Below are 11,868 nucleotides of genomic sequence, written 5' to 3'. Positions count from 1 at the left end.
AAGGGTAATACATGTAAATGCACTTCCAATATGCAGATTTGCTTAATGATCTCCAATTAATAGCATCATCTGAAGTAGCCCTGTTCTCAGGAAGCAGGGCGCTGGGAGTGACGCCTGCCTGGCTGCTGGGGTGCTCAATGTCCCGTTCTCACCAGGACAGAAAGTTGCAGTGGGGTTTAAAGGCTTATTTTATCTTTAATCTTGGTTTATTTCATTCCTGCTTACAGCCGCATCCTACAGCGCTGGCTGCAAACCCGGCCATTGACTTTCGCTGCCGTGCGCTGAGCGAGGATGTGCAGACCCGGCCGGGATGCTCCAATTCACGGTGACCTGGGGAAGGCTCAGCCCTCGCCACCCCTCGCTGCAGCGGGACCTGCGCATTCCGCACTGCGCTCCTGGCGCGCCGCCGCCAGCCCCGCACACCGGGACGAGCCCGCGCAGTGACCGGGGTGCGGCGGAGGGCAGGGAGCGGGCACGGACGGGGAGAGGACACGGAGGGATGCCAGGGGGCATGGAGGGATGTCTGAGGGCAGAGAAGGGTGTCCGAGAGCCCGAGGGGTGCCAGGGGGCACGAAAGGCTGTCTGAGGGCCGGAGGGGTCCCAGCGGACCTGGAGGGGTGTCTGAGGGCAGGAGGGGTGCCTGCCGGCCCGGCAGGAACACAGCACTACCGCCCCGGGCCCCGCGCGGGTCCGCACAGCCCCGCACACTATTTACTCCCTCAGCTGTGCGCGCGGCCACGCCCCCCGCCGCCATTGGCTGTCCGGGCGGAAGGCCCCACCAGTGAGGGCGCCCCGCGGTGATGGACGTGCCGGCGGCCGCCAATGGCAGCGAGCGCGGGCCGGGCCCGGCGGCTGCCGCCGTATAAAAACGGCCGCGCAGCGTTTCCCCTCAGTGCGAGCTCCGGCAGCGCCAGAGCGGCAGCACAGCGCTCCTCAGGCTCCAGCCCGCACGCCAGAACCGCGCTCTCCTCCCGCCTGCCCTGCCAGCATGAAAGCCTTCAGCCCGGTGCGGTCCGTCAGGAAAAGCGGCCTCTCGGAGCACAACCTGGGCATCTCCCGGAGCAAGACCCCCGTGGATGACCCCATGAGCCTGCTGTACAATATGAACGACTGCTACTCCAAGCTGAAGGAGCTGGTGCCCAGCATCCCGCAGAACAAGAAAGTGAGCAAGATGGAAATCTTGCAGCACGTCATCGACTACATCCTGGACCTGCAGATCGCCTTGGACTCGCACCCCAGCATCGTCAGCCTGCACCACCAGAGACCCGGGCAGAACCCTTCCTCCAGAACTCCTCTGACCACGCTCAACACAGACATCAGCATCCTCTCGCTACAGGTAAGCGCGTCCCCGGCTCGCCGCCGAGCCGCATCGGGAGCTGGGGCGGCGCTCGGTGTCCCCAGCGCGGGCGGGTGACAGCGGCGGCGGTGCGCTCCCTCTCCCGCCGCGGGGGAAGCGCTGCGGGAGCCGGGACGATCCGCTCCGGCCTCCCTGTGCGTGCTCGGCCACCTCGCCCTCACCCTGCTCTTGTTCTCTCGCAGGCGTCCGAGTTCCCTTCAGAGCTCATGTCAAGCGACAGCAAAGCACTTTGTGGCTGAATCGAACGGTGAGTGCAGGGCGCCTTTTTCCTAAACTTCGGGTAAAAACTGCCTTCTGGGGGAATGTGAGGCGTGATGGCAAGTGCTAAAAATAGCTCTTAAAAGTTGATTAGGAGATGCCTTTGTAATCAGTAAGAAATGAGACTAATAACTGAGTCTTGAGGTCCTAAATGTGTGTGTGTCGCTAAGGTTCACCCAGCAGCACAGGCTCCTCTGATGCTGCTCGCTGCTTAATGCAAATTCTTATCTGTTCTTGGAGCCTCAACTTCCTGGGCCAAAGTGACTGATTAAGTTGGGAATCTTGGCACAATTCCTTGAATTCTGTGATGTGGGATTGTCTGCGTTATCAGTTAAATAAGTGACTGCTTTTAATCAAATAATTGCTCTAAGAGGCAGACTGGCGCCTCTGAACATTGCGTTTACAGAGATCTAAATAAAGATTGGACTGAGAATCCTCTTTCTAGCTTTTCCCTGGAGTGTATGTTATTTTTATGTTCAATTTGTGCTCTTGAGAGCGAGTGTGTGAGCTTGTATGTGTTGCATCTGGACGCCAGGGTTTGCCCAATCTCTGAGTGTTTGGTTAAATGTTCAAACTGTGGCTTCCTCTCTGGCGCCAGTCTGTCCGGATCTCTGCCCTGTTAGCATTCTCCTAAATATGCCTCTTTTCAATCTCTTGCAGGTGTTCCACTGATGAGATTTTTTTTTTTCTTTTGCACAAGAAAATGTCTACAGGATTTTTTTTCTTTTTTGAGGTGCTGAATTTATTTTTCAGCTGTATCTGGAGGGGAAAATCCACGTTCAAGTAAAAGGAACTTTTAAAATGAAAAAAGAAGAAAAAATCAAGATTGATCTTTATCCCCACCCCATTTTTCAACTTGGACTGAACCTAGTTATTTATGAAGAGACTCTTAAATACCCTTTCCCTAGTTGGAAGGCTTCCTTTATATACTATTCCCAACGTGGGGAGCGAAACAAAAATCTCACAAGGAGTTGCCCATTTTAAAGCAGACTTTGCCTTTTTTTCCAAAGGTGGAGCGTGAGTACCGGAAGGATCCAGTGTTCAGTTTTTTAGGAAAGTCTGTGGTCAGAAATTACCTTTTTGACACAAACCTAGGACTGAATGCTGTGTATATATTTATATATAAATATATATATATGAGTGAAACCTTGTGAACTCTTTAATTAGAGTTTTCTTGTATAGTGGCAGAAATATACATTTCTGCAAAAAGTGTAATGATGTACTTAATCATGCTAAACTTTTTATAAAAGTTTAGTTGTAAACTTAACCCTTTTTATACAAAATAAATCAAGTGTGTTTATTGAACTGATTGCTTGCTTTATTCTTTGGGGACCAACTGTTGGCTTTGATTTGTGTTGTTTCTGTTGGTTTTTTTAATACTTATACATTGTTATGAATTTATCAAGTAAAAATTCAAATATGTAGAGACTATAAAGAATAAAATTACCTGAAGTGAATAATTCTTGTAACTTGGAAAATGTTATTTGAGTGTATATTGCAATCTTCTAAGTCATCTGCCTGTAAACAGTGTCAAAGGAACGAGAAAAGGAACTTAATACACAAGGGATGCTATTGACAAAAGTGCTTGGCAATGTACAAAAGCAGTTAATCCTGAGGCATTCCCATAGAGTATTGCCTTTTTTCTTCCCTCCCACCCCTCTGAATGATTCAGTTCGGGGTAGTAATGGCCCAGATCTGTTAATTTGTGCTTGGAATAATCACTCAGAATTAAGGGTTGTGGGTGGTTATTAGTGCCCCAACTATTAAATTTCTCTAGAAAGGCTTTGAGTGTGAGAGTTGGTGATGCGTTAACGTGGGATCTAAAATGATGAAGTGACTGTTGCCTTTCCTCACTGGAATTTTCATGCTTCTATGCAATATTTCAATGAAATGGGCTTTCTAATCAGTTGCAGCAGCTTCTCCATACGACTAAGATACTGAGAATTGACTTAAATCGCTGTAGTGTTACTGATTAAACTTTGGCTGCTCCTACAGGGACTTTCTCCATAAGAATTAAATTAAGTTTGGAATAGGAATCTAAATTCCTGAAAGCCAGAAACGGTTTATTTCTTCTTTCTCTTTTGCCCTCAGAAGCGATGCAACATCCCTTATTATTCCAGGGACACTTAGCGTACCCTCTGGAGCCACTGTTCATTAAATATGTGTAGTTGTCATAAGACAGTGGTTGTGGGAACTGTGCCTTATCAGATGACATTCTAATTTAAGCGCAGGCATAAACTTCCCTGAAATGAGAAGTTAAATTGTGGGTCCTACTTGGGAATTTAAGAGAGTCACTTGTAATAAGAAAGAAAGAAACTTCCCTGGTGCTTAGGGTAAGTACAGCCCTGGCAGGCTCTGGGCCAGAGGGAGCGTTTAGGGTTTCTGTGCTCTGGGGACTCTTAGTGTGAAAGGCAGGAGCCTCACCTGGGGCCAGGAGCACTTTCCCTGGCGAACAGGTGGGTGGGTGGTGCTCTGGGGCAGCAGCAGCTGCCTTTCCTTGCCCTTGACACCAAATCCATTCACGTAGGCTGGGAGAAAGCCAGCTCTGATCTCTTAATACTGGCGCTGCCCTGCCCGAGCAGAAGCGCGCCCTCTCAGCGGATCAATGCAATCAGAAGACAAGAAGGGTTAGCAGAGGCTGGGACGGGCCGGGGGGTGGGGAGAGAAGGACACGGCCCGGAGCTGCTCTGCATCTCCCGTGCCCAGCCCGCAGGGATTAGGGAAAGCTCCGTGCAGCGCACACCGGCTGTGCCTCCTGTGGCCAAACCTCGCTACTGTCTCAGCGCCCGGAGCGCAGGGCTCGTTCCAGCTCCGTGCAATCAGCGTTTAACCCTGACAGCCCAGTAGTGAAATACTTCATTACCGCAAATCAGCACGCCTCAGTCCCTGAAATGCTCTTTTTCCTGTGTGTATTTTACCCAACTCCTAACAGCAGCACATTCGGGGTTGTAATCAGAGTATTGAGATCTTCCAAGCCAGTAACAATCCAATGCAGTCGCCACCAAATTTCGCTGTCAAAACTACTTTTTTAACCTGCTGCTCATTTTGGGGCGAAACAACAGTAAGTCACTTTAAACCCTCAGTTCATACTATAAAATTAAAGAGCTGCAATGGTCAGATCACTGTAATTATTTTAAGATCAACCCCTTTAGAAACTACGGCGTTTACACTTTGATATTTTTAAGCTACAGGATGATTAACACACTTGTAGAATGAAACTGATTTTCCTTATCATGCACAGCCAAAATAGAAATTCACAATTTACAAGGCGTGGGGAGCTGAGCAGGAAAACAAACAAACATGTTTTTAAAAATGTAAATTAAGAAAGGAAAACATTTCTCCTCTTTCAGAATTAACTAATTCCTCGACTTGACAATGCAATCCTACGATCAGAACTGGGGGCTTAAACTAGATCCTCCCTTAGAGATTCACTCATTGTTTCTGTTCTTAAGATTTTGTCATTCAAAGATAAACAGCAAGGTCAAAGCTGAGTGCCCAACATTATTAATTCTTAACAGTAATTCTTTAAGTTTCCTTGAAGGTGTGGGATTTCTTTATTCCATACCATTGTCAATTGTCCCTCCAGAATGGATCAGAAAAATCTGTGACATTTTCACCACTTTCCCTGGCCCATTTACTGTCACTGCACACAGCTGTTGTCCATAGTCCTGTTAAATGAGTAGCAACACAACACAACAGATCAAGACGACCTGCAGTTCAAGTATGTGATAGCAAAATAGTTTTAGTGACAATCGTATTCAAACTCTGCAATTTGTTTTTGAGTAGGCTATGCATGAAAGTTGCAAATACACCTATAGACAATTCCACACGGGGGTGGGGGGATAACAGAGATACAAGAGGATTCTCTCATCCAGAAGAGAGGTTTCCGAGCCTGGCCTTTCTGGCATATCGCCCTTAATAACACATGGCCCAGCTCCCAGTGTTATCCCGGTCAGAAATCGGCAGGCTCACACCCACGGGCGGTAGGAGTCCCTCCAGCCGGTCTCCAGGTAAGGGAAACGCAGAGAGCAGGCTGGGGTTTGTTTACTCACCCCCGGGCAAGCAGCATTGTGTCTATCGCACCGAAACCATTCGGGAGCCACTTGCAGAACCGGTGCCAATATTTTGACAAACCCGTGGCCGAGGGCGCTGGCTGGGAGCGCGGGCAGGGCGCACCTTGGGCCGGGCGGGCGGTGCGTGGAGGGCCAGTGCCACCCTCCGGGCCGGGCGCGCACCGCAGCGCCGGCAGCAGCAGCGCCTGCCGCCCTGCCCGCCGCCTCCGGCCGGGCAACTGCAGCCAGAGCTCGGCTCCCGCGGCTGCGGACTCCATTCCCAACCAGGGACACGGTTTGGGAAAACCTGCAGAGAACGCTGCTTGGAAACGCCAAACTCTCTGCTCGTAACGCAGTGAGAAATGCAGCTTTTGATAGAACTAATGCTCGTGTTTGACTCTGGAAAGTAAAGCACGTTCTCTAAACAGTCTAGTGTGTGTTAAGGATTCTTCCACAGAACACTTTGCAGTCTGGATCGATTAATGCAATATGGGAAAGAGATGAAATTATGATTTGCTAATGAGAATTAGCTGTGGGTAAGAATCTCTTCCTGTGTTTACCACTGTCCTTGCTTACTTACAAGGAATGATTTACACAGCTTTTACTGGAAGCTGTAAAAAAGAGGGATAGCAGAATGCAACTGTTGCATGGCAAAAGAAAACACGGGCATTGAATTTTCTACAGAAAAAGGTTTTCACAAATGTACTCTGTAAAACTACTATTTTGCAAAAGGATCAGTATTTTCTGATTCTATAAATGAAAATGTTGGATCTTTGAAATCAGTTTTGTTTTACCGGCATTACCATATTCCTCTCCAGAACAGCCATTAAGTTATCATAATTCTAAAGTGTAGGAGCCAAATGCAAACAGTATTTCAATAAAACAAACTGATATTGCAACAGCCACTGATTGTGTGAGCCACCAGCTAAGATAAATTGAAGGAGAAAGCGAAGGACAAAACAAACAAATGCAATTGCTTTTGGATTCACTCATGATACCTGAGAGGAATTTATATTTCAGTTGATTGCTTGTCTTGAAAAAAAAAATTAAAAGGGCACTCACTGCACTGGGCAAGAACTATAAATAGGGGCAAACTGAGAAAAATTAATTGCACAGGAAGCACTGCAGTGGACTTACTGCTGTTAACAGCTCTAGAAGACAGCACTTTACTTTCTATTTCACCAGAACACAATGAATGGACAGATAAAATGGCATTATGTGAAGCAACAAGGCCTATCCAGATTTGAAACAATTAAACTAACTGCATTACTTGCCAAAAAGAGTACGTTTCTATAATTTCTAGTAAGTATTACCACAAATAACACCCTGGCTGTGACTAACAGTTTTATGTATAAGGTATTTCTCCTTAAAACTAACAGCCTGAAACAGCTCTTAAGTTTCACTACTGATGGCACAACTTCAAAAGCTCACACACAGTTGTTTGTGGGCTGGTCTTTTTTCCTTCTCTTTATAGGAACTGGACTGTAAACCTGCTGAATTTCTCTTTCATTTGGAAAAGAACAAATTATTTGGGTACTTACCATCTTGCATCTGAGCAGACACAGGACCAGCAGTATTTCCTCAGTGAAGCCCACCTCTTGCTAACAGCTGCAGTATCTGATGCTGATGGATGAGTGTAAGATCAGCTTTGGGTGGTACTTCCTCCATATAATCTCAGCATCTTACACGCTCCTATAACAGCTTTCCTCATATTTTTTTGGCATGGAGGTTCACTTTGATGCACTGTTTCTCAATACAGAACTTGCATATCCTGTTGGAGTTACACCTGTCACCTTATTTTTCTCTTGTCCTGAGAGGAGACGTAGTGCTCTGGAGGGGGAGAAAGAGGCAGGAAGAAAAAGGGAGGAGAGAAGTAACATAAGACTAAGTATTTCCTGTACATTAGACTGTAAAAGATCAAAGCAGTGTATCTGTCCTTTAAAAAACAATGAGGTTGGAGTCTTGTGGAAGTTTCTTTCACCTGGAGTAGAGAGCCCAACCTCCATCCCAGATGGACCCTCTCACTCAGGCAGCCCTTCTGCCATATTTTCTGTCAGCCTCATTGCCCATCCACAAGTTCTTTGTGACCTTTTAGAAATCTGTGCAGTACTTGAAGAGAAGGAATGTGATAACAGTCTACTGTAAACCAATGTGGAGAGCAGAGAATACAGAACTGGTGCTCAACACCAGATGCTGCTGCTGCTGAGATTTCTGCCTTGTTCAGACCAGTAGCTTCACACCCAGCTGTAACACAGTAATGCCTCTAGAAAAGACAGTCTGACACAGCATCAGAAAGACACACAGACACCTCAGTGGAACTGGGAGGAAATGTTTCTCATGGACATTGCTATGCAGGAGCTTAACTACTAGAGAATCTTATTTTCCATTCATTAAGGTAGAAGAGGTTTGCTTCAAGAACAAGAATAAACAAAACAAAACAAAAAAACCCACAAAAAAAAACCAAAAAAAAAACCCCAACAAACCAAACAAAAAAACACCCCAAAACCAAAAAATAAAACCAGAGCAAGAATATGAACATGTAAATATTTTTTAAAGTTCAGATTCAGTGTCTACATAAGTTAATATACAGGAATAAAGTGATAGGCAGGCAATTTCAGGAAGACTGGTCAAGCTACATAGCTACATTTTACAACTTCTTGGAAAAGTATCTTCCCAGTGCTTTTGTATTTCTCCCCATAAATACATGAGAATACAGTGCCACTGCTAGGGGTTTGCCTCTTTGAGTTTAAAAGGCTTGTGTAAAATGCATTAAGTAAATCTCCCATTAGTACTTTTCAAAAGATGTAACGGTTAGAAGGCTGAGTAAGTCACATGCCAAATCTATAAACTCAGTCCAGCTCTTGTTAGAAAGCTGGTTTACAGCACATAGATATTTTCACCCAGCAGATATGAAGGTGCTACACATGTGGACACATTTTTTACTAATCTTTACTAATTCCCATTTTGCTCTCACTATCACAACGTTGCACTTACCACTCTTTAAGAAAAAGCTGGAAGTGTTGGTTGGACCTCATCCTGTAAGTATTAAGACATCACTATACCTATAAAACTAAATTCTAAATTCCACTGTAAATCTGATTCCTCAGTCATTCAAATGTTAGAAGTTCCTTGGAGATTTAATTATTTTACTGAATTACTTTAATTCATCCACCTATCTATGTTTAAAAGTTTAATTTAGAAGAAAAAGCTATGCTTAGAGTTAAAAAGGGTAGATATTTGGACCCTTGTAGTAAACATATACATAAAAACTGTGTGTTATGTACACACCACATCCAACATGCAATTAGCAGTTTATTGATAGCATGAAAACAATTCTCCTAATCTGAATATCTGACACAGAGTGTCACTAATATTTAGTGGTATATTGTTTTTGGCGGTTTTGAATACTTACTATTATTTTTATTTCTATCTTACAGGGCTTTGAGGTAAGCAGTATTTTCAGAAAAGATAAAAGTAAGGTGGGTGAACAGTACTTGTAAGGGGAAAGGGAGAACTTCTGGAGAGACATCCAAAGGCAGAAACTTCCTGGACTATGGCAGCCCTGGAAGGAAGCAGATTTGTTAGTTATGAGCCTAAAAATAACCAAAATTTTTCAAATAGAAAAATAAACTCAGAAGCCAGGCATCAAAGTAAGAAAACAAAGCAGGTACTTCAGGATTTATTGGTTTTCCACTGAAAAATATTATGTGACAACACCCTGTCACAAAACAATGGAAATGTGACTACCAGTGGAAGAATGAGACAAGAAGGATATGCAGAACAAAAAGAATAAGTGATATCATGTACACACACACACACAAGAAAATTCTGAAGAAAATTATTGTGCCAGAGGAAGGGAGGAAAAGTAGGTTTTATGCAAGGAATCACAGGTAATGAAAACATGGAATACACAAAGAATAAGGTAAAAAAGTAGTGTCCATGTAAGAAAGAGGCAGAACAGAAGAAAGTGTATTTACAGTGTAGAAAGTGAATGCAGTCACAAATTCTACAAGAGAGAAAGCAGATTATGAGAACAAAAGTATGTAAAACTTACTTGTCATGTGAACTCAGGAAGGGGGTGGACAGATTTATTCTTTATCCTCTCTGAAGAGTTTTAAGAGAGAGCTAAAAATCCCTCTCCTAATTCCACAACATTTACAAATATAAAATGCTAGTTCCAGCCAGCCTTGCGCCTCAATCAATATAAATTATTTCTTTTTTTTTCCATTCTAGATATTATTCACACTGGATAACCTATGGAAAATAAAGGATTTTAGTCCTTGATAACTATACCTCCTATAACATACTAAATTTAACATTTTCTAGGGAAAAATAAGATAATTAGCTGTAAAAGTATTGCTTTAAAACTTCCTTTTGCAGGTTCAATTGCTAGGAAAATTATGAATGAATCACCTTCAGTAACACAATTCCTGCCAAGCATAAAGTAATAATAAAATATTATCATAGGAAGCGTGTAATTCACTAAAAGCAGGGAGAACAAAAAAGTAGGTCAGCTTTGAGAACTTATTTTTTTTTTAGATTCCATGTTGGGGTTTATTAGTTAGTGCTATTTCTTATTAAATCCTATATATTTATAACATTTATAACCTCACATATGATTTCAGGGGGTTACCAATAAATATGTAAATAAGCAACAAGGAGCATTTTAAAATATTGTTTACATTAGGAATAGAAAGTGGGTGTTTCTCCTTCAGAACTATATGCAGCAAAGGATAAAAAGGACTATGATTATGTCAGAAAAAAAATAGACATGGTGAACAGAGTTTAGTAAATGACAGAGAAAACGAGGACTGACACTAAAATCAAGAGTTCTGTGATTTAAATTTCTTCGTCAATCAGATTTTCCAATGAAAGTCATTCACTAAGAAACAAAAACAGCAGGTCCTTTTGATATACAAGTTCCATGCTTATAAAGGAAAAACAATTCTGTAAGTGCTATCTTTGAGGGACATTAATTCATGCAGTACCTCAAAGGTTAGAGAGGGAGTGGATGTTGTCCTGGGATGATCCAGCATTTTTCCAATCCTGAAAAATGCTACCTCTGTAGTACAAGTGGGAAGCATGACTGCAGTATGTGAGCAAGACCTAAGCAAACTTTCCTTCTCTTAGCTTGGTTCCAACACCAAAGTCCAGTACAGACATCAGTGTAGAAGAGAGCCATGGAGAACACACATGGCTGTACTGGCACCTAAATCTTTGCAACCTGACTGCTCCTGCTGCTTCAAACAGCTTTTTCAGTCATCCTCATCATCTGCATGAGCTGACCTAAAGGCTTCAGACTGAAACACAGACCTACCCAAAAACAAATGCCTAAGGGCTTTAGTGGAAGTATACTTGGAATTATTATGTGACATAATCAATTATGGATATCTGTCCCTATCTTTGTGACAGTGTCACATGGGACCTAAAGGTAAATGTAAGGTAGCTGAGTGGCAATTTGATGTAATCATCACAGAAAAAGGTCTCAAAAGAAGCACACTTCCAAAAAGATCTTCAGGGATAGATGCCTCTAAGCAACTGAATATTTTGCTGAAGAAATATTTATAGACATTCTTCTGTTTTCTGGAGAGAAAAAAAAAAGCTTTAAAAATGTGATAAATTTCAAGTTTTAGAAGTATTAGTTTACTATCTCTTAGTCTCTGAACTATTGCTGATATGTACTTTTATTTTTTTTTTTTATCAACTGATGGCTTCCACAGCTTTCTTAAGCACTTAATTACAAGTCAGGAAAGAAAGTTAATTTCATTAGATTATTATAGAGTTGGTGAATGATTTAAGGTGTCCATGAAAACACTTATAAGCCACAAAAACTTTTTACCTTTCCCTTCAAAGTTCTGGCATTTAAGCAGCTCAAACCAGTAATTTATCAGCTGTTGAAGGTGATGAAACAGGGCTTCACTGATGTGGGGGGAAATACAATCTTGTGGTTAAGACTTTGAACTGGGAGCTGTAAGACACAGCTCTTAGCCCAAATTTCCCACAGACTTTGTATGCAACCTCTGCAAGTCATTTCACTCCTTCATGTTTCTAATCATCTATAAAAATGGAAAATATCATTCTCTCTCTCAGGAATTCTTATGAACTAGCATGTCTCATGCTGGGCTACCTTTGTAATACTACCAATGGGAGCATCTTGGGCACTAAAATTGGTCATTTATCATGTGAAATTGTACCTGCCAC

The 11,868-nt window shown here is 43.2% G+C and overlaps 1 protein-coding gene across 1 annotated transcript; it reads left to right on the top strand.

The window, feature by feature from the left end:
• Window positions 1-878: 878 nt before the first annotated feature.
• On the top strand, window positions 879-2,920 carry ID2 (inhibitor of DNA binding 2). Its single transcript, XM_071441162.1, has 3 exons — window positions 879-1,336; window positions 1,540-1,604; window positions 2,276-2,920. Exons 1-2 carry the CDS (start codon window positions 989-991, stop codon window positions 1,594-1,596), a joined length of 405 nt encoding a protein of 134 aa, XP_071297263.1. The 5' UTR covers window positions 879-988; the 3' UTR covers window positions 1,597-1,604; window positions 2,276-2,920.
• Window positions 2,921-11,868: the final 8,948 nt, after the last annotated feature.

Source organism: Agelaius tricolor, unplaced genomic scaffold, assembly GCF_023055355.1.
Source record: "Agelaius tricolor isolate 1412-34295 unplaced genomic scaffold, bAgeTri1.0.p SCAF_1, whole genome shotgun sequence".
In the NCBI taxonomy this organism is placed as follows: Eukaryota; Metazoa; Chordata; class Aves; order Passeriformes; family Icteridae; genus Agelaius; species Agelaius tricolor.
Note: the sequence above shows the minus strand (reverse complement) of the source record. Positions and strands in the feature narration are given on the sequence as shown.